The 20,359-nt window shown below is 50.8% G+C and overlaps 1 protein-coding gene across 5 annotated transcripts in view; it reads right to left on the bottom strand.

Annotated features, from left to right (window-relative positions):
• TEP1 (telomerase associated protein 1) overlaps positions 1-20,359 on the bottom strand; it is a 47,506-nt gene that overhangs the window by 2,993 nt on the left and 24,154 nt on the right. For 2 of the 5 annotated variants that reach the window (XM_050796475.1, XM_050796474.1), the window contains exons 17-54: positions 20,100-20,159; positions 18,794-18,952; positions 17,642-17,818; positions 17,270-17,390; positions 16,199-16,323; positions 15,814-15,927; positions 15,605-15,722; positions 15,252-15,446; positions 14,957-15,132; positions 14,702-14,858; positions 14,388-14,567; positions 13,912-14,004; positions 13,513-13,645; positions 13,197-13,347; positions 12,836-12,969; positions 12,596-12,684; positions 12,214-12,328; positions 11,518-11,758; positions 11,210-11,333; positions 10,272-10,396; positions 10,043-10,142; positions 9,669-9,824; positions 9,312-9,524; positions 8,888-9,041; positions 8,567-8,779; positions 7,383-7,543; positions 7,033-7,146; positions 5,751-5,858; positions 4,987-5,119; positions 4,816-4,892; positions 4,579-4,711; positions 4,324-4,460; positions 4,052-4,176; positions 2,871-3,014; positions 2,600-2,696; positions 1,026-1,131; positions 706-920; positions 152-256 (exon numbers count right to left, since the gene is read on the bottom strand). In XM_050796475.1, the coding sequence (XP_050652432.1) occupies positions 152-256; positions 706-920; positions 1,026-1,131; positions 2,600-2,696; positions 2,871-3,014; positions 4,052-4,176; positions 4,324-4,460; positions 4,579-4,711; positions 4,816-4,892; positions 4,987-5,119; positions 5,751-5,858; positions 7,033-7,146; positions 7,383-7,543; positions 8,567-8,779; positions 8,888-9,041; positions 9,312-9,524; positions 9,669-9,824; positions 10,043-10,142; positions 10,272-10,396; positions 11,210-11,333; positions 11,518-11,758; positions 12,214-12,328; positions 12,596-12,684; positions 12,836-12,969; positions 13,197-13,347; positions 13,513-13,645; positions 13,912-14,004; positions 14,388-14,567; positions 14,702-14,858; positions 14,957-15,132; positions 15,252-15,446; positions 15,605-15,722; positions 15,814-15,927; positions 16,199-16,323; positions 17,270-17,390; positions 17,642-17,818; positions 18,794-18,952; positions 20,100-20,159 (5,278 nt within the window). Of the gene's footprint in view, positions 1-151; positions 257-705; positions 921-1,025; positions 1,132-1,319; positions 2,183-2,599; positions 2,697-2,870; positions 3,015-4,051; positions 4,177-4,323; positions 4,461-4,578; positions 4,712-4,815; positions 4,893-4,986; positions 5,120-5,750; positions 5,859-7,032; positions 7,147-7,382; positions 7,544-8,566; positions 8,780-8,887; positions 9,042-9,311; positions 9,525-9,668; positions 9,825-10,042; positions 10,143-10,271; positions 10,397-11,209; positions 11,334-11,517; positions 11,759-12,213; positions 12,329-12,595; positions 12,685-12,835; positions 12,970-13,196; positions 13,348-13,512; positions 13,646-13,911; positions 14,005-14,387; positions 14,568-14,701; positions 14,859-14,956; positions 15,133-15,251; positions 15,447-15,604; positions 15,723-15,813; positions 15,928-16,198; positions 16,324-17,269; positions 17,391-17,641; positions 17,819-18,793; positions 18,953-20,099; positions 20,160-20,359 lie in introns of those variants that run through there. The other 3 variants (XM_050796476.1, XR_007727159.1, XM_050796478.1) reach the window with 3 other exon arrangements.

Here is a 20,359-nt window from a genome sequence, read left to right as displayed (position 1 = left end):
TTTATTTAGAAACAGGTTAGTCATACATTGCAAGTGATTGAAGAAAACAGAATTTTGATCTTTTGCCCTTTCTTACTCTAAGTTTGCTGTCTTGTGACATCCCTTTGGGATAGGTGTGTGCACACACCCTCTCACACACACACACACTTACCAGCTGCATACTGGGTCTCTCCCATAGCTTAACATCTCTGTCCTTTGAAGCTGTCACCAGCAACTCAGGTAGCACATGGAGGGCTGTGACAGAGCCCGAGTGAATCTCAAAGAGGAAAGGGGAGAGCAGGATGGTGAGTTCTCAGGGGCTCCTCCTCAGAGAAGCATCACAGTGAGCTGTGTCAGAACTAGAGCCCTCCTCCCCTAGTATTTCTTTTTTCTTTTTTTCTTTTTTTTCAGATGGAGTCTCGCTCTGTCGCCCAGGCTGGAGTGCTGTGGCGCGATCTCAGCTCACTGCAAGTTCCGCCTCCCAGGTTCACACCATTCTCCTGCCTCAGCCTCCCAAGTAACTGGGACTGCAAGTGCCCACCACCACGCCCAGCTAATTTTTTGTATTTTTTAGTAGAGATGTGGTTTCACTGTGTTAGCCAGGATGCTCTTGATCTCCTGACCTCGTGATCCTCCCACCTCGGCCTCCCATAGTGCTGGGATTATAGGCGTGAGCCACCGCGCCCAGCCCTCCCCTAGTATTTCTGACCCTTCCTTCAAACTCACCTTTCTACGCTGCTGTGTCTTTAGCTGTGATGTTGGCTCACTATCCATGCTGGCGTCAGATTCCCTGCAGGTAGATGGGTCTGCCCCTGGAGTTTGGGTTTCAGGAATGTTTGCTTTTTTCTGCCAGATGTTACCTGTGGTCCATTCTCCTTCTGGGCTGCATTTGGCCAGGTTCCATAGCATCCCATCAGAGCTGGCACACAAAAATGAGGACTCTGCCATTTTAAGGACAGAATTAGAGCCAAGTCTCGGGCCTTGAAGGATCTGCCATCCACCCTGGGCCATCTCCTGGCTCCTCAGGTCCTCCTGTTACCACTCACCAGATTCAGGTTTGGCTTGAGTTATCGATATTAGGGTCCTACTAGGATTCTCTAAGTTTATATCGAAGTTCAGCCTCTCTTCAAACTCTCCTGATTCCTTTTGCCTCTGTGAAAGGATAGGTAATTTTGTTTAGCCTACCCACACGAGTCAACTTGTACCAGACAAAGCAACAGTTTTCTGCTCTGGGCTGGTCAGGATTTTTTTTTTTTTAACTATAACTTAGATACAATCAAGTGCACAAATCTTTTTTTTTTTTTTTTTTTTTTTTTTTTTTTTTTTTTTTTTTTGAGATGGAGTGTCGCTCTGTTGCCTAGGCTGGAGTGCAGTGGCATAATCTTGGTTCACTGCAATCTCCGCCTCCCGGGTTCAAGCCATTCTCCTGCCTCAGCATCCCAAGTAGCTGGGATTATAGGCTCGTGCCACCACATCCAGCTGATTTTTGTATTTTTAGTAGAGACGGGGTTTCACCATGTGGGCCAGGCTGGTCTCGAACTCCTGGCCTCAGGTTATCCACCAGCCTTGGCCTCCCAAAGTGCTGGGATTATAGTTGTGAGTCACTGCACCTGGCTAAGTGCACAAATCTTAAATGTACATCACGATGTATTTTTACACGTGCATCCATCCATGCAGTTACCCCATAGATCAAGATGTAGAGCATTTCCATCACCCCAGAAAATTGCTCTTATGTCCCTTCCCCATCAATACCAGACCATCACCACAAAAGCTAACAATATTCTAATGTCTGTCAACTGAAATTAGTCTTGCTTGTTCTTGAACTTCATTTAGGTGACATCATATAGCATGTACTCCTTTGTAACTGGTTTCCTTTGCCCAGAATAATGTCTATGAGATATGTCTGTATTATTCCATTCATCAGCATGCAGTATCACATTAATTGTTTTGTCATATAGCAGTCCATTGTACAAATATACCACAAATTATTTATCCCCTTTCTATTTATTAATATTTAGTTATGATGAATAAAGCTACCATGAAGATTCTTGTACCAGGCTTTGCGGAACGTATGTACTCCTTTCTCTTGGGTATATATTTAGGAGTGGAATCACTGGGTCATGAATAGGCTTTAGTAGATAACTTTAGTAGGTAGCAGATCAGGATTTAATAACCTTCCCAGTAACAAGGGGCTCCCAGGAATCTGCAATGTGAAGTGAACTGCTAGCTTTGGCACACTCAATCCAAAAAGTGTTGAACATCTATTAAGTAACTGATAAGTATGATGACAAAAACAAGACGTAGTCCTTGCCCTCGAGATGCTAATATTCGTGGGGGCAAGACAAGAGAGACATGGGAAAAAATACAATTGAGAAAACTTCTAGGTTTATGGTTTCCCACGGCTTTTTAAAATGGTAGAGTCCTTTCTTGTACCAATGAAATCTTACATGGGAACCCAATATACAATGTCCTAAATTAGAACTACTCCAGTGGAAGGAGGATAGGAGGATTTGCAGCCAACTGCCTTTCCCTTCCCCTATCCTCCATGATGGGCCCTAAGGTGTAAAAACACTGGTCCTAGATGAATGTTTGCTTTAACACACACTCAAATAGGACTTACCAAGAAAGAAAGAACTCCAGGATCCTTGGGCTGCAGGACAAATACGCCATACTCCTTGTGGGTGGACAATATCATAGGATTTTCTGTATAGCTGCTCCTGGTTTGTAAGAAGGGAATAGGTTGAGCCCAGGATTTTCAGGGAGGTAAAGAGAAGAACACCCCTCTTTAAGACTCTAGTGTTTTCTTCTAAGTTAGACTCAACCTCAGGATAACCACTAACTCACATTTCCTTTCTCCCCAGCTCGGGAGGAAATGGCATTTTTGATCTTACCAGATTTCAGAAGGAGCGTCCCCTGGCTTCATGCAAAGTAACTTCAAATCCGCTTTGGCCAAGATGAGAAAGTGACCATCAGGAGCCCAACCCAGACTTGTCAGCACCCCTAAGTCCTCCTGTAGAATTCGGTTCAGGTGAAGACTAGCTCAAAAAAGTACATGGACAGAGAAAGATCCTATTTTAGTTAACATCTCTTGGCCTCCTCAATCCCACATGAATTCCTCAGGAATTAAGTATAAAGCAAAATGTATCACCTTGCCTGAAAATCCTGTTCCACTTTCTGTTTTTTTTTTTAACATTAGTATTCATCAGTGCCATCCCATTACTTGCTCAAACTAGGAATCTCTAACATTCTTGACTTTTCCTTCCCTCTCTACTTCCAACTCATCAATAAGGCCTGTAGATGCAACACATGCCTAAATCTGTATCTCCCTTCTTGTCTCCATGGCCCAGATCAGGCCCACATTATGTCTTTCCTAGGCTATAGCTACAGGTGTAAAGTGATCTTCTTACTTTTGGTATCTCTCTACTACCATCCATCTTCCATACTGCCACCAGAGTTCTTAATAAAATCCAGATCATTATTCCACTCAAATTCTTAGCACTGTGCCCTGTATAGCCTGACCCCAGTTTATCTTTTCAATTTCATTTCCCTTACTGCCACCAGGAATCCGAGGAGCTGGCTATACCGAGAACATACACTCTAATATCTCCGTATCTTCTGTACATGTTCCTTCTTCCTGAAACACTGGCACTGTTCCCTTCTCTTACTGGTCCAGAAAACTCCTACTCATTCTGTAAGTGTCCAACCTTAAATACCAACAACTCCTTCCCACAATTTCTCAAATTTTGAAGCCCCAGGAATATGTGTGTGCGCATGTGTGTGTGTGTGTGTGCACATGTATCTTCATTATAGCACTAGTCAGTCAAGCTTCCTTAATTAAAGAATGAATTTCATCTGTAACTGGTTCATACTGTCTGGCCCAGAGCTTGGCATCAAGTAGGCACCTGAGAATTACTCATTTACATTGCCATGGACAGAAGCAGAAAATAATGTCCCACTCAGTAACTAACATCCAGTTGGCCTAGTTCCGAAGCAAAAGTGCAGTAATTTGAGTAAAATGCCAGGAGTGAGGAGACTGCTGTTTCTATCCCATTAACCCATCAGCCTGTTTCACCTGAAATTTCCGGGTGCTGAACCCTTCCGCAGTTTCACTTGCCACTCGCTGATTTTCTCATCAGCACTGAGGACAAAAAAGGTGCGTGCCGAGGACCAGATCAGAGCACCAATGTGGCCTGGAGCCTGGTGTACACACAAGTTCAATTCAGTGCTTCTGATGAGCCAGGTTGCACCATCGTTTCCCTCCCAGGCAGATATGCAACCTCTAATGCCCAGTAATATACAGCCAGGGTAGAATTCACACAAAGAACCAAGGGTACATCGACTCACCTGTGCTGTGGCCACAGCCTTGGCTTCCTGCCACAAGATTAGTTCCCCAGCTTGATTTCCAGATACTGCCATGGAACCATCTGGTGCCCAAGCCATAGCAGTGATGGTTGCAGAACTCCTTGGTATACATGTGTCATCTGGAGAAGAAAGGAAGTGTTTCATTAGGAGCTGGGATACTGCTGGGATAAGAGATACCAGGTCACCCTCGACCTTTTTTTGTACCAGTAACACACCCTCTCTCCAAACCTCACTCACCTGCTTCCTTAGGAACCTGCCAGAGCCGTACAGAACCATCCTCAGAGGCAGTCAGCAGGAGGCCTGAGGTTTCTGAAACAGCAGCAGCACGGACTGGGCCACTGTGTCCCAGGAAGGTGTGGGTTTGGGACACCTAGGAGCAAGAGATAGAGATGGGCTCATGGGAGTGGGCACAATAGAAGGTTATTCCACATACTTTCCACACCTCCCTTGATCCTGGTCCTTTCAGGAACTCACCAAGAGTGGATGCCATAACCGTGTGGCCCCATCTAGCCCGATGGTCACCACCAGAAGCTCTGACCCAGGCTGTCCAGCTGATAAGACACAGAGACTGAGTCAGAAGAAGGGACAGAGCAGGGCAGAAAAGCAGCAGCAGCAGGGAAGGGGAGGTGGCTGACGTTTTGTTACCTGCACGGGGCTCCATGGCAGCTGCACAGTGGCTAATGGGTCCTGAGTGAGCAGGGATGCTGGTCAGCTCCACGCCTTGATGGTCCCACACTTTCAAGGTCCCATCCCGGCCCACAGACACCACGTGCTCCTCCTGCCCCCAGAGCACGAGATCAGAGCAGAGTCATATTGAGCAGGACATGGGAAACAGAACTCCCTCCACAGAGGTGTGGGTTGAGCATTAGGAGCATGGAAGATGTCAACGAGGGAGGAGAACTCAGGAACAGCGGGGTTGGGTGGCTCAGGACAGTGGGGTTGGGTGGCTCAAGTTCACGATACCAAGAGGCTGTGTTTTCATGCTCTCCTATCTCCCTTTACACCAACCCTTAGCCTCAATACCCTAATCCACTCCCAAGTATCTCATTTTCTTTTTCTCCTTTTTTTTTTTTTTTTTTTTTAAAGATAGGGTCCCACTCTGTCACACTAGAGTCTGGAGCGCAATGGTGATCACAGCTTACTATAGCCTTGAACTCCTGGGCTCAAGTGATCTCTCTCCTCAGCCTCCTGAGTAGCTAGAACTACAGGCATGCACCATGGTACCCAGCTAATTTTTATTTTTATTTTTTATAGAGATGGGGGGTCTCACTGTGTTGCCTAATCTCCAAGTATCTCATTCTTTATGCTCATTTTGCCTCTGGGATTAGATACTCAATGCACCCAGTCTCTCAAAGCCCCCTTAGCCCTTCCAGAGACCCTCCACAGTGGGATCTCCATTGCCTTCTCACCACAGCTGCCACAGCGCTCACAGCACTCTGATGACCCAGGAACTGACCAAGCCGCTGTCCCGACTCTGGGTCCCAGAGCCCCACAGAGCCATCACTGGAGCAGGATATCTGCAGAGTCAGAAGTCAGAGGAGTGGGATTATTAGCATCCCTCCAGCATTTTTGTATGTCTATAATGTAGGGTGGAAGGCAGTAAGCCATGTAATGAAGGGCCTGGGTTCTCCTGGGTTCAAATCCTAGCTCTGCCACTCATTACTTTCTGCTTTGTGGTCTGTTTCTCTTTCTGAGCCTTGGGTTTCTCAACTATTTGATGAGTATAATGATAATGTACCTATCTGATATCATGGTTTGGGGCTGAGCGCATCTACATAAACGACTCACGCCTATAATCCCAGCACTCTGGGAGGCCGAGGCAGATGGATCACCTGAGGTCAGGAGTTCGAGACCAGCCTGGCCAACATGGGGAAACCCCGTCTCTACTAAAAATACAAAAAATTAGCTGGGTGTGGTGGTGGGCGCCTATAATCTCAGCTACTCAGGAGGCTGAGGCAGGAGAATCATTCGAACCTGGGAGGTGGAGATTACAGTGATCAGAGATCGCGCCACTGCACTCCAGCCTGGGCGACAAGAGCAAAACTCTACCTCAAAAAAAAAAAAAAAAGGACTTAGCATGCTGCCTGGCACACAGTGAACATATAACAAATATTAGCTATTGTCCATATTATTATTATTATTTTGAGATGAAGTTTCGTTCTTGTTGCCCAGGCTGGAGTGCCTTCTGGGTTCAAATGATTCTCCTGCCTCAGCCTCCTGAGTAGCTGGGATTACAGGCATGCACCACCACGCCCGGCTAATTTTGTATTTTTAGTAGGGACGGGGTTTCTCCATGTTGGTCGGCTGGTCTTGAACTCCTGACCCTGTGATCCACTCGCCTCAGCCTCCCAAAGTGCTGGGATTACAGGTGTGAGCCACCGCGCCCGGCCCTGGGCTTTCTTATTAGAGAGTTCGCTGGCTCAGCTTCATCACTGACCTTGGAAATGTTCTGAGTTCAATTTCCTTGTCTGTAAAATGGAGATAAAAGGAGTATCTAGTTTACAGGGTGTTGTAAAGATTAAGTGAAGCAATATATGAAAAGAGCTTAGTTCAATGGTTGGCACATATCAAGTTTGACAAATATTAGCTATTACTATTCTTAATGGGTGCCAGAAGAAGGATGAGGTGGGGAGTGTTGTCTTGCCCCAGGAACCCAGCTGGGCTCTGTGCCACCCTTGGCCCTTTACTCACCAGTAGGTTATCTTTGGTCCAGGCACAGCCAGTGACCCAGTCACGGTGACAGGCGGGGAAGGAGTGGATCAAAATAGGGGCTTTGGGTGTCCGCACATCCCAGCAGAGGAGACTCTGGATAGGCCCCAAGGAGAGGGAGCAATCAGGACCAAAGGAGGGATGGGAACTCTGGGGCCATTTCAGGCAAGAAATTTCAAGGAAAGAGGGGGCGCAAGGAAGCACAGGTAGACAGATCTATACTAGATTTGGCAAAACAAAAAGCAGGAGGAAGCAACGGGAAATGGCTTGTTAAGAAATCTAGGAACTAGAGGGGCTATGGGACCCCAGGGTTGCATCCTTCTGCAGCTCACCCGATCCCGGCCCCCGGTGGCCAGGCTGCCTCCGTCAGTGCTGAAACTACAGCAGCTCACAGGGCCCTCATGTCCCCGCAGCTCAGTGCCACCGGGAAAGTCTTCTGCCTTGTGCGGCAGCGTCAGCAGCTGCCTTGGCCACAGCCGCACTGTGAAATCCTCTGCATTGGAAAAAGAGAGAGGGAACAGCTTCCTGAAAGAGGAAGCCAGACAGGCCCCGGGAGGCCAAAGACAGGAGCAGCCATGGGGGCTAAGGGTGACGCCCAAGGCACAGCTCCATGGGAGAGATGCAGGGAGTCCCAAGGCTGCGGAGAGGCCCTGGACAAGCGTCATCAGCAAGTGTGTATATAGGACAGGAATGCCCGGCACTCCCAGCTCCAGCTCCACAGCTCAGGCCAGGAACATGGTTCCTTGTCTCTGCTTCTCTAACTGTACTCCCACAGCAGCCGCTCCAGACCCCTCCTCTTCTCAAGCGTCCAGTGTCACTTCCACCTCACGACCTGTGAGGCCCAGTTCTCCCACGTAGAGAGGGCCTAGGCCATTCTACATTTTCACCTCAACATCTCTCTCTCTCTCCTTCTAAGGGAAACCTATCCCTTTACACAGCACACTCTCCCAAGGGGCAGAAACTCAAAGGATTACTGGGAGTTTAGAGGTCCCAGAATGAGGGTGAAGGAACGAGTACAAACAGTCTAAACAGATTATGCAAGATAAGTGCATTCAAAAGCACTTTAAAAGTTGTAAAACAAAATCGCACATGCGTATTTTCATACACATATACATACAACTTGGAGAAAGGTATTAGTGTCTTTAAAAGGAACAGTGATTTGTGGGCCAGGCGTGACGGCTCATGCCTGTAATCCCAGCACTTTGGGAGGCCGAGGTGGGTGGATCACCTAAGGTCAGCAGTTCAAGACCAGCATGACCAACAAGGTGAAACTCCGTCTTTACTAAAAATACAAAATTAGCTGGGCATGGTGGTGCATGGCTATAAACCCAGCTACTCGGGAGGCTGAGATGGGAGAATTGCTTGAACCCAGGAGGCAGAAGTTGCAGTGAGCCGAGATAGCACCACTGCACTCTAGCCTGGGCAACAAGAGTGAAGCTCTATCTTAAAAAAAATAAAAATAAATAAAAATAAAAAGAACAGTGATTTGTTAACCCTGCCCACTGTCCAGTAGTACCTGAGGCAGAAGCCAAGAGCTCCTGGGAAGTGGCCAGTCCTAGCACAGGCTTCTGGAATCTGGACAGGAGCCAGAGGGACTGAAGGGAGCATTCCTTGAGTGCCCAGCCCTGCAAGGACCCGTCTTCTGCTCCACTCACCAACACCTTGGGGCTTAGCCAGGCCAGGGCGGATACTGCCACATCCAGTGCCTGACCCTGAGCCCCCTGGGAACCTAGAGAATGAGAGAGAACAAGGGAGTAAGATACTTGGGAAGGGTTGGGGGGGCAGGGGCTGTGCTCTTTCTAAAGGCTCAAAAACCCACCCATTCCCCCGTCAGTACCTGAAGAGATTTTGTAGATCCTAATGCCATCTGCTCGATACCCAACAGCCACCCGATCACCATCTGGGCTGAGTGCCACGGAGAGGGCAGGAGAGAGAGGAAGGGAACCCAGGTCCCCACGGGGCCGACCCAGAGACCCTGACCATACCTGAACCTGGGAACCAAGAAAAGGGCTTAAGGATACCACCTCCACCACCCGGTCCTCCTCCCTGCTTTGAGTTACAGCCACCCCCATTAAAGTACTCCTTCCAGAGACTCCTCTCATGAGAGCTGCCCCTGCACACAGTGGCACCCCTCTCCCTGTGGCTCCTGCCATCCAGGCTCCTCCACAGCCTCCTCAACAAAGGAGCCCCACCCCCACCCAGATATTCTTTGCCTTTGCTACTCCTCCTCACAACCCACCACCAGCCCTCTGCAAGCTGACCTTGCCATCCTCTCCAGCCGTCAGTAACTGGCAACCCGCATGCAGGAAAAGTGCAGCAGCAACAAAGCCGTGGTGGGCAGGGAAGGCAGCCAGCCGTGCCCCTTCTCTCCAGGCCCACAGCTCCACCATACTGTCCAGCCGGCCCACAGCCACAACCCCACCAGGCACATTGAAGGCCAAGGTACGGACAGAGGCTCCAGGTGCCCCCAGGTCCTACACAGGGAGGTAGAAATGGAAACTTGAAGACCTGCTCTCAGCACAATCCTAAAGTCACCCAGTATGCTGCTGTCTGTCATCTGCCACCCTCCACTCCTGTCCTCCTGTGCTTCGCCCCAGAGCCACACTGGACCTTCTTACCTTGGTGACTTTGAGCCCATCCACCTGGAAGAAGCTGATGCTGCCAGCCCAGCTGCCTGTGGCTATTACCTGCCCCTCTGGGTGAAAGGCAACACAGTTCAGGGGCTTGGGGTAGGTGTGCTGGAAGGCCAGCTGCCCACGGACTGTGTCCCACAGCTGAGGGAGAGAGAGGAGGAATCAGGATGCTGAACAGAGATGCCTGAACTTTTCAGTCCCAGACCTCCAGGAGCAACCTTGTCCAGTTCCCCTGCCTTCAGCAGGGAAGGCCTTCTCTGGCCAAGCAGTCAGCAGCCTCTGCCACACTGAGAGAACAACCTCACGAGGGTGAGTCATGGCTCAGGGCCACTCTGACCACTGCAGTCCCCAAGTCTTACCTTTAGGCATCCTCCCAAGCACACGGTGGCTAGCAGCCGGCGGTCTGGGCTCAGGCAGCAGCCAGTGATTTGGTACTGGTGGGCCTTGGTCTGCAGCACCCTATCCCAGGAAGATGAAGTCAGTCCTCTGGGCCCCCTGGCCATCAGCTCCCTCCTCATTTCCTTCTCCTGGGGCTTCCAACAAATGGAGAAGGCCCTCACTCCAAGACAAATGGGGAAGACCCCCTACCGACAACCATGCTGCAGGTCCCAGAGCTCCAGGAGTCCGTCGAAGGCAGTAAGAAAGAGTGTATCATCAGAGAGGAACAAACAAGCAGAGATTCCATCACAGCCACTCACCAGAGACTTCTCCTCCTGCGACAGTGGGTGAGAAAGTTGGCTCCGGCCATCCCCTTGACTCTTCAAGTCCCACCACTCCAGGCCCCACCCAAAAAGAAGGCCAAGGCACAAAGGCCATGAGTCCTTGGCTCTCTATGTTGCAAGTCAAGCACACGTTCAAGTGGGGGCCTCATGATCCAAGTAGGGCCACATTTTCTCCCCCACTCCAAACCCCATACCTATTCCCCAAGTTACAGAAGATTTTGATGGACTTGAGAAAATGGGATTACATGGGGTAGGGGATGATATGGTTGGAAAGAGGATAGAAAGAGGCCATGGTTCTAGGACTCACCTCTCCAGCCCAATGTACTATTAGCCTCCCATAAGCACTTTGTGCTGCCATAATTCCCAGCAATTTACAGGGAACATTCTCCCCTGCGTCTTTGCTCAGGTTCCTTGTTCAAACAAGAATGCTTGCCCTTCTCTACCCTATGTCCCCCCATAACTGCACAGGTCACACAGGTCTTAATTATATTACATGGCTATGTTTTGGTTCCTTTTTTCACCTTGTATGTCTTATCTCCCAACAAAACTGACCACTTGGTGGGCAATGACAATGTCCCAAGTCCTGTGTTTCTTGCCACGCTTTGTACAGTGCCTTAAATGGAAGGTGTGCAGCAAATATTTGCTGTGTGATTGATTTCTTGATGAAGCCCTTTGAGCTGATGTGCAGGCAGTAAAGTTGCTGAATCAATCAGAGTGATAACAGGTGTGTGGCTCATCTAGGGCTTCAGGGCAGTCTGCACAGATTTTCAGAGGGTAAATTCTGCCCGTCCTTGATTGTCATACCTGCCAAGTTCTCAGGTCCAACAGGTAAACTGTCCCATTGGCAGTGCCAAAAGCTGCTCTTTGCCCATTGGTGGAGAAAGCCACGGCAGTAGGGGATGAGGAAACTGCCAGAGACAGGCTGGAGCTAGAGAAAGAGTAGGAAGAAACGGAGGAAATAAAAGAGGGAATGCAAACAGGAGTTGATTTCTGTGCTTCTGTGCCTGGATCCCCCTCTCCCAGTGTTTCTGGTCATCCTTATTCTTCAGTTTCAGAAAGAGCTGCAGCTAGATCTCTGGTGGGCTTACTAGGGTCTGGGGTCAAGGTCTTACCTTTGCTGATTTTTCATGGTCTGGGGTTTATTAAGCCATCGTAGTGTGTGTTGGAGGTGCCATCTCTGGGAGAGCAGCGGGGCTTGCTGGCAAAGAGGTGAGTCCAGGGGCTGGTTGGCTGCTTGCTGGGGCAGGAGCTGGGGGTACTGGCTGAGGATTGAAGCCTGCTGCCTCAGGAAGGTGCGAAACACCGTAACATCAGCTTCGGGGAGCTTTTGTTCCTCTTTGGGGACTGAAGAAGCTATAAAAGAGTGGCAGAATGTCACCGGGGAGCCAGCTAGACCCCATTAACCCCAGCACCAAATAAAATCATATGGTGTGTCTACAATACTGAGTCTCAAAGTGTAGCCTTCTGGCCCTGTATCAGGAATATCTGTTAAAAGTACAAAGCTTCGGGCCCCACTCCAAACCTAGGTAACCAGAATATGGAGACCCAAGGATCTGCAATTTGAACAAGTTTCCTAGATAGTTTGATGCTAACTAAATAAAGTTGAAGAATCTCTGGTCCAAGAGACCGAGGTGAAAGGTCTCCTGAGAGTCACATGCTCACCCTCTTGGCATTTTCAACTTGAAATGGAAATTTGAATCTTTTTTCCCTGACACCCACACCCCCGCCCCAACCCTGAGCAGGGCCCCCATAAGCACACCCAGGAGTCCCATATCTCAGAAAAGAATCCAGCCAGTGAATCATCTCACCATAGAGGGCATGGGTCTCCAAGAGCCGAGAGACCAGACCCAGTTCCAAGTGTGCAGCCACCACATGGATGTTGGTAAGAAACTTCGAAAGAAGTCCACGGTTCCCGCTCTGGAGCTGAGAAGGTCAGATTGGATTCATTAGGGATGTGAAGGGGCTGGTGAGAAGGGAGCGTTTAGTCTCAGAACCTGAATACAGAGATAGGATCTGAGCTGGGACAAAGGACTTGAAGAAGAAGGGCAGGAAAACTGAAAGGAAAGAGGTCAAGGGAGTTTGGGAGGGGTGATGGCAGCAGTGATGGTGGAGATGGTAAGGGGGAGAGGGGTCTCAGAACAGCCAAAGCACTCCCTTTGGGAAAGGTGTCTATGGGGTCTAGGAACTAACCAGGTGGTAAGGCAGGTCTACCAGAGCCTCAGGAGGGCAACTTCGGAAGGTGCCTGAGGCATCAGCGTCACATGTCTTCCAGAGCTGAGCTGCATGAACAGATATTGAGAAAGGCTCAGCCTTGCATCATTCCCAAGGGCAGTAGGTGAGCTGGCCAGCAGATGGGAGCACAGTGGGTGGTCCTGGCCTCCAAGCCCAAGCTCCACACTCAGTGCCCAGGCTGACTTGGGCTGCAATCACCTGCAATGAGGATGTGTGCCGTGTCCTCTTGCCCTGGCCTCTTCCCATAGCGACGTTTGGCTGCTGTTCTCAGGGGCCCATCAGGGAGGCATAGCCGGGCACCAGGGCGCTCCAGAGGGCCCTCCCCTAGCAAACTGTCCTCATGTGAGGAAGAGAGAGAGGAGAAGGAAGAGGCCTGTCAGTGAGCACCCTGGCACAGCAGTGGGCTCCTATGCCCCCCTCAAATAGTGGAAACTGGAGCAGCTGGAGCAGTAGCCCATTCATGGTCTGGGAGCCAGATGTTGAAGCTATACACAGAGCCCTGGCTCAAAGAAGGGAAGGCATAGAGAGGTCAGCAGGAGCTCAGCGGGGGCACCTGTACCTGCGCAGACTCTGGACGAGGTAGGCAAACGGGCCCATGGGGTAGGGGTCTCCACTGTTACCAGCAGCCACTGCTTCTTCCCAGCTCTTAGTCCCCTTGGGTAGTGTCCGCCACACACTCAGCACTCCATGCAGCTGGTCCACAGTCAAACCTGAAAACTCAAGCTCTCTGAGGCCCTCACCTAACCATACAATGTCCCCGCCCCCACCCCACCCCACCCAGTCTCTCCTTGCACTGCCTGCTGAGAACCCAGTGGAACCAATGTAATCTGAACCCTGGCCCTCAGCGTCCCAACCCACCCACCCCAAGCACTGACCACTCCGTGTGACCTCTAGGGCGGTCAACGCCTGGGGAAGGACATCAGGCCCGTGTTCCTGTTCCAGTGTGCTCAGGATGTGCTGCAGCAGCAGGGGGACAGTGGCAGGCAGAGTCCGGAGTCTCTCAGACACCTAGGATGGCGGGAGGACAGCCTCGTTCAGTGTGGCGGGAGGAGAAGCAGCTTGGGTTGTGGGATAGGGAAGAGGCAGCAGGAGGACAGCGGGGAGGAATGAAAAAGTAAAGAACAACGGTGGGAGAGAGGTGAGGCGAGGTGTGAGGTGAGGATGGGGAGTAGGTGATCACAAGACAGCAAAGGACATGGGATAGGGATGAGACAAAGCAGCTGAAGAGAGAATGGGCAGTGGTGACTGGGACTTGGAAGGTGAGGAGAACCGACCTGCTCATACAGCGTGAAGAGCCTCAGATGATCGGTGACCAAGCGCAGGTAGAGCGGCCGGCCTGATTCTCGCTTCACCAGCAGCAGTCGCATCTGACAAGACTCAGGACTCAGGGTGGGGTCCAGGAGGGCTGCCCGCAGCCGGCCCTCTGCCCAAGCACCAGCCATCCCCCTCCTACACTGCTCTGCCCAGTCAGCCCTGCCAGAAAATCCCTGTGGTTCAGCCTACCCCACCAAAAACCACTTCACTCATCCCCTCACCCCAAGAGGCCCCGGGAAGGCCATTCACCAGGGGAAGAGGGCTGGGGGACATTATCAGGAACCACAATTTTCTTATTAACAACTTCCCATGGACAGAATTTCTGAGAAAACAAAGGAGCAGGTCTGTTCAAGGCAGCTAGCAGCCTCAGCACCTCAGGTCCTCATAGTTCCCAGATTCACCCCACACACCCACCAGCCCTGGCCTAGAACCCAACCTGGTTGTTAAACGGTGACTCCTCCAGCCGCTTCCCATACAGGGCCAGCTCCTCTCTCACCAGCCGGGCCCGAGCAGAGGCCTCCAGAGGCCCCAAGGCCACCACGTGGGCACCCTGGCTCTGCTCAAGGGTCTCCCCTAGGCCTGCATCCCTAGACACACTCAGCACCAGGTGTACACACTGTGATATTTGGGCAAAGGGAAAGGAAGGTAGAAAGAAAAGGAGAACCACATTGGAGAGGCCCCTCTCCTCCCTGCTGTACCCCTCCTTCTCCCCAGCCTGCCTCCCTACACCCACCTCCTTCTCACACTCACCCGGGGAAGCTTCTTTGGGATCCAGTCTGAAATCAGCTGCCCATTCTGGTCCACCAACCTATCAGCCCCATCGATGATCAGGACCAGCGTCTGGCCAGGATGCAGGGACTCAGCAGACTTGGGCAGCAGTCTCTGCTGCAGCTCCCACACCAGGCTTCTGTACATGGAGATGAAGTCAGGGTCAGTGGGAGAGAGAGAAAAGCAGGGGTGGCACCGTGGACATCAACAAGGCTGGGCTCACTGGGGGATACCCACCGGTAGGTGTTGGGGAGGGCACCTGGCTCTTTTAGTTGGCCACGCAGATAGGTACAGAGGCGTCTGAGCAGAGTGAGGGCAAGACCCTGGTCAGGACGAGCCCCGGAAAAGTGGAAGAAGACTAATGGTGCCACCTTGGCCCCATCAGGAGCCTGCAGGGCTGACACAAGAGATGCCTGCATGTGACAGGAACAGAAAACATGGTCACATTTTACATGCTTGAGCTCCCTGTGCCTTACCTCCTTAGCCCACACAGCCTTCCCTCCCTCCTGCCCAGGCCCCTGAGACTCTGTACCAGGAAGGCTGTCTTGCCCTGTCCTGACTGCCCCGTCACCAGGCTCAGCCTCCCATGGTGCAGCATCAGCTGCTGCACTGTGTCCTGAAGAAGGCGTGGCCGGGCAGTACTCGGTGGCTTCTGCAGCTGCTGGAAGGTGGCCTGGACCAAGTCATCGTCTGGGATGGACACTGGCTGCTCCAGCAGGGCCCCAGGCTGAGGGTAAATGGGTCAGTGACTATCCATGGTGCCTTGCTCCTCAGGACCCCCAGGCTAAAACTCACAGAGGCCCCACCAAGTTACTTCCTACCCAGGACGACCCAGACCACCCCATGTCCCTCTGCACGCCTCGGGTCACCAGTGCTTCTGCTGACCTGCAGGTAGAGCTTCTGGATCGTATTCCACACATCCTGCAGAACCAACTGACCGAACTCCTCCAGCCCGCCAACATAGGGCCTGCCAGCTGCCACACCCCCCCACTCACAGGGGTACCTGTGGGCAAATCAAGCACAACCAGGTCAGAGCAGGCCTGGCTCCTCTCACCGCATCTCTGTACAGGTGCGCCCTACCTCCCTCAGCTCACCTGCGGCAGGTAATCCCTCTCTGTCTGCTTAAGCAGCTCTTCAGTTCTGAGATCCGACATGCGGCCTCTTCAGACTCAGAAACAAAGTCAGATTTCCAGGCATCTGGCACAGAGCTGACCACCAAAGACCCCAAAAGTTGGAACAGACTCAGACCCCAGCCAGCCTCCCTCCACCAACCACCAGACATAGCTGGAATTTCCTGAAGCTCCTCAAGTAGAGATCTCCTGACTCCAGCACCAAGGCTGACGTGGGGCTGCAAAGGCATGCTGGGTCCTGTTTCTGCCTCATAGCACTCCCCTTCTATACTCTGAATACTGAGGAGAGAAGACTAGCCTGTCTGACCTTCTGGGGAAGGAGCCCCAACCTGCAGGCAACAGAGAGTACCTGAGGAAGCTGGAATCCCGGAAGTAGATGAGAGCTTGGGCAGAGGGCTGCAGACGTTGGCTCCGGTTCAGGAACTGCATCACCTCCATCTCTGTCACAGAGCGCCCTGAAGGGTACTGCTGGGCCTGTGGGGAGGGCAGAGACCATGGGTTTAGTCCTAGGCCACAGTGACCCTCCCTCCAGAACTGCCAAGGCCCCAGGCCTCCTGTATCTGTGATGTTCCTCTCTCCCTCCCTCCAGGCGCAAGCAATAAAATATAGCTAATGTTTTTTATTTATTTTAATTTTATTTTCTGGAACAAGGCACTATTAGCTAACATTCATTGAATGCCTGTCATGTATTGAGTATTCTGTTACAGACTTTTGTTTTTGTTTTTTTGGTTTTTTGAGACTGAGTTTTGTTCTTGTCGCCCAGGTTGGAGTGCAATGGCGTAATCTCGGCTCACTGCAACCTCCGCCTCCTGGGTTCAAGCAATTCTCCTGCCTCAGCCTCCCGAGTAGCTGGGATTACAGGCACCCACCACCAAGCCCAGCTAATTTTTGTATTTTTAGTAGAGACGGGGTTTTGCCATGTTGGCCAGGCTGGTCTCGAACTCCTGACCTCAGGTGATCCACCTGCCTTGGTCTCCCAAAGTGCTGGGATTACAGGCATGAGCCACTGCACCAGGCCCTGTTACAGACTTTTAATTCTCATAGTCACCCTCCAATGTAAACGTCATTGCTTCTCTTTAATATAGGGAAATTGAGGCTAGGTGAGAGTAAGCTGCATTCCACAAAGCCACACAACTTGTAGATGACAGAAGGGAGATCAGTACCCAGATCTATCTGATGGCAACACCTAAACAGACCTACCCTCTTACTTTTGCTCTTGGCCAACCCCAGAGGCACTTCTCAAAGGACTTTTCTCATCTAGAGCATGGTCACTTGCAGTATCTTCAGCCTATATTTCTCTTCAAGTCTCAAGGACCTGCCTGTTCATAGTCCCAGGGTTTCTGACAGAATGTGGCTTCTCACAGCCTCTGCCCCAACCTTTGCTTCCTCCCCAGCCCTCCTCCAAACCTGTCTGCCTTACCCAGTGGAAGTGTGGATGGTCAGGAAGGTTGTAGCTGGGGGGAATGTATCCATAACGGGAGCCCAGAATCCCCACGAACAGCTGTGCGTTCTCCACCTCCCCAAGGCACACTTCCAATTGTCTGTAGGCATGGTTATAGGGACATGTGGGAGTCACTGGGGGCATGGTATCAGGGAACATGGGCACAAATAGGGAGACAGGGCCCTGGCTCACAACTGAGAAAAGAGAAGGTAGGCTGCTCTTGTTAGTATCCAAGGAGCGACTCCCGCCTTCACCCTCATCCATTCTTGCAGCCCCAACCCTGCCCACCTCAGGTCCACCACTCAAGCCCCTCATCCCCAACCCAGCCCCTCTTCTCTGCAGCCCCCACACCTGTTCCTACGGGTCTCCTCCTCAGTGATGCCCCAGCGGAGGTCGATTCCGTGAAGGCTGATACGGTGAGGGGCCGCTCGGGCCTGCAGTGCTGGCAGCACAGACCTCAGCAGCAGGTCCCGCTCCCCATGCATGTCTCGGAAAGTGGATGAAATAAAAAGCCGGATGCTGCGCCATCTGGGGATAAGCAGAGGGTTGGGCTCAGTCTAGGGATGAGCCCCATCACCTAATCCACAGACACTGCTGTGATCACCCTTTAGCACTGAGCATGAGCCAGGTACGACAGACAGCAGACAGGTGCCCAGCAGACCTTCAGAGAAGCACGTGCTAGTGGTCTCAACTGCAGGGCCCTGGAATTTAAAGCCCACTTGCTATTTCTTGTACACCTCTCCTTTTTCTTGTAATCATTATTATGTATTTACTGTTTGTTCATGACAACACTGTGAGGTAAGCACTATCATTATCTCCATTTTAGCAATCAAGAAACTAGGTTTTGGTTTTTTTGTTTGTTTGTTTAAGAGTTTTGCTCTTGTTGCCCAGGTTGGAGTACTCTGGCGCAATCTCGGCTCACCGCAACCTCTGCCTCCAGGGTTCAAGGGATTCTCCTGCCTCAGCCTCCCCAGTAGCTGGCATTACAGGCATATGCCACCACACCAGCTAATTTTGTACTTTTAGTAGAGACGGGGTTTCTCCATGTTGGTCAGACTGGTCTTGAACTCCCCACCTCAGGTGATCCGCCCACCTCGACCTCCCAAAGTGCTGGGATTACAGGCATAAGCCACCGCGCCCGGCAAGAAACTATAGCTTTAAGAAATTAAGCAACTAGGCCAGATTCAAACTACTATTTGGCAAAGCCACAATGAAAAAGCCAGAACCTGTGCTCCTAAGCCCTCTGCCTACACCCTGACCATACGGCCATGATGTCTGCCATCAGCTTTGTATTCTGATTTCCTTTCCTCAGTAGGGAAAGGAAGGGCTTGCTCACAACCTGACAACTCCCTGTGGTAGAGAAACCCCTGCCTGAGAAAGAGGAAGCGTACCTTCATGAAGAGAACAAGCGGCGCCTCACCAGCTAGAATTTCAGCCCCAGAGTTTCTCCGGGTTTGACTGCAGCCTCTCCCAATTCACAAAGGCATAGAAACACAGACTGACCCTTGCTGGGAAATAGGAGCCAAGGGGCTTGGAGTGTCCTCTTCCAGTGGCCGGAGAGACTGGACCCCTGTCTTTCCTGGGGGTGGTGGAATCTTGAATATTTTGTCCATTTGGCCCACATGTTCCAAAAGATGGGAGGCCCCATGCTCTGCGATGAACCTGACATAAATAACAAGAGTCAAAATCAGTGAGGTCTCCCAAAAAGGGCAGGGGGAAAAAGATACGTCTAGGTTTGGTCACCAGTTAAGTGAAGCTCCTTAAGAAGATAACCATAAGCAGTTTACGCAGACTTAAAATAAATGAGGATGCAGAACCATAGGAATGAAGGAAAAAAGAAGCCCAACTCTAGCCCCTCCTGCTGTGCATGGTAATCATAAACTTGCTGTTGGGCCAGGGGCAATGGGCTAGGGTAAGGTGTAAAACTTAAAGCCATCCCAGTCTGGGCTTGAGCAGCTCTGCGCCAGTCATCAAGGCTCCCTGGAGAAGGAGGAATGTGTCTGAGGCTTCCTAATAGGAGTTGAGGGAAATGGATGGTATCCAAAGGAAAAGGCAGGGGAGAAAACAAGTACATAAGAAGGCAAGGATGGAGAGAGAGAAAAAAATGTGAAAAGATTTCTATAATTTAGCTTAAATAAATGTAATTTTCTGTGGATCAAGAATTGAACAGAAGCCACAATGACATGGCCATCTCTTGATAGTGAAATCTCCTATGTCCATTTTTTTCTTTCCTACTGGATATGATATAATACAAATTTGGCTGAATACCAAGATGGCTGGAGCTGAAGCTGACATATTGAATCATGCGGTAGAAGCTGAGTATTTGAGGATCATGCAGCAATAAGAGAGAAAGTGCCCAGGTCCCTTTGACGCTGTGTTGCTGCTATGCCTGGATGGCTGTAAAAGAGGAGTGAACTATCTTACTTTAAAAAAGAAGTGACTGGAGCCGGGCACGGTGGCTCACACCTGTAATCCCAGCACTTTGGGAGGTGGAGGTGGGTGGATCACGAGGTCAGGAATTTAGGACAAGCCTGGCCAACACGGTGAAACCCCGTCTCTACTAAAAATACAAAAATTAGCCGGGCATGGTGGCACATGCCTGTAGTTCCAGTTACTTGGGAGGCTGAGGCAGGAGGATCGCTTGAACCCGGGAGATGGAGGTTGCAGTGAGCCGAGATTGTACCACTGTACTCCAGCCTGAGCGACAGAGTGAAACTCTCAAAAAAAAAAAAAGTGACTGGAGTAGAGATAATCTCCTAAAAACTTCCTACCAAAGTCTCCAACCCTTCAGTATCCATTCTATACTCACTTCAGTATCCCATCAGTGCAGCCTGAGAGTGTCACATCATTGGGATTCAAATCTGGTGACCTGGCAAAGGAAGAAGCAGTCACTAACCATCACAAACAATACCTGGAACACAGTCGCTGCCCCCTAACATCCCAAGATGAAAACCCCACTTCTACACCTTTAATAGGGTTATGTGGTAGGCTAGGGCTAGGGTAGACTCTCACGGAGGGGTACAGAGTTAGGCTAAAATGTCCACCCGAAGTGCAACAGAGGTAAGAAGG

Source organism: Macaca thibetana, chromosome 7, assembly GCF_024542745.1.
Source record: "Macaca thibetana thibetana isolate TM-01 chromosome 7, ASM2454274v1, whole genome shotgun sequence".
Taxonomy (NCBI): domain Eukaryota; kingdom Metazoa; phylum Chordata; class Mammalia; order Primates; family Cercopithecidae; genus Macaca; species Macaca thibetana.
The sequence above is the reverse complement of the archived record's forward strand: the minus strand, read 5'-3'. Positions and strand labels throughout refer to the sequence as shown.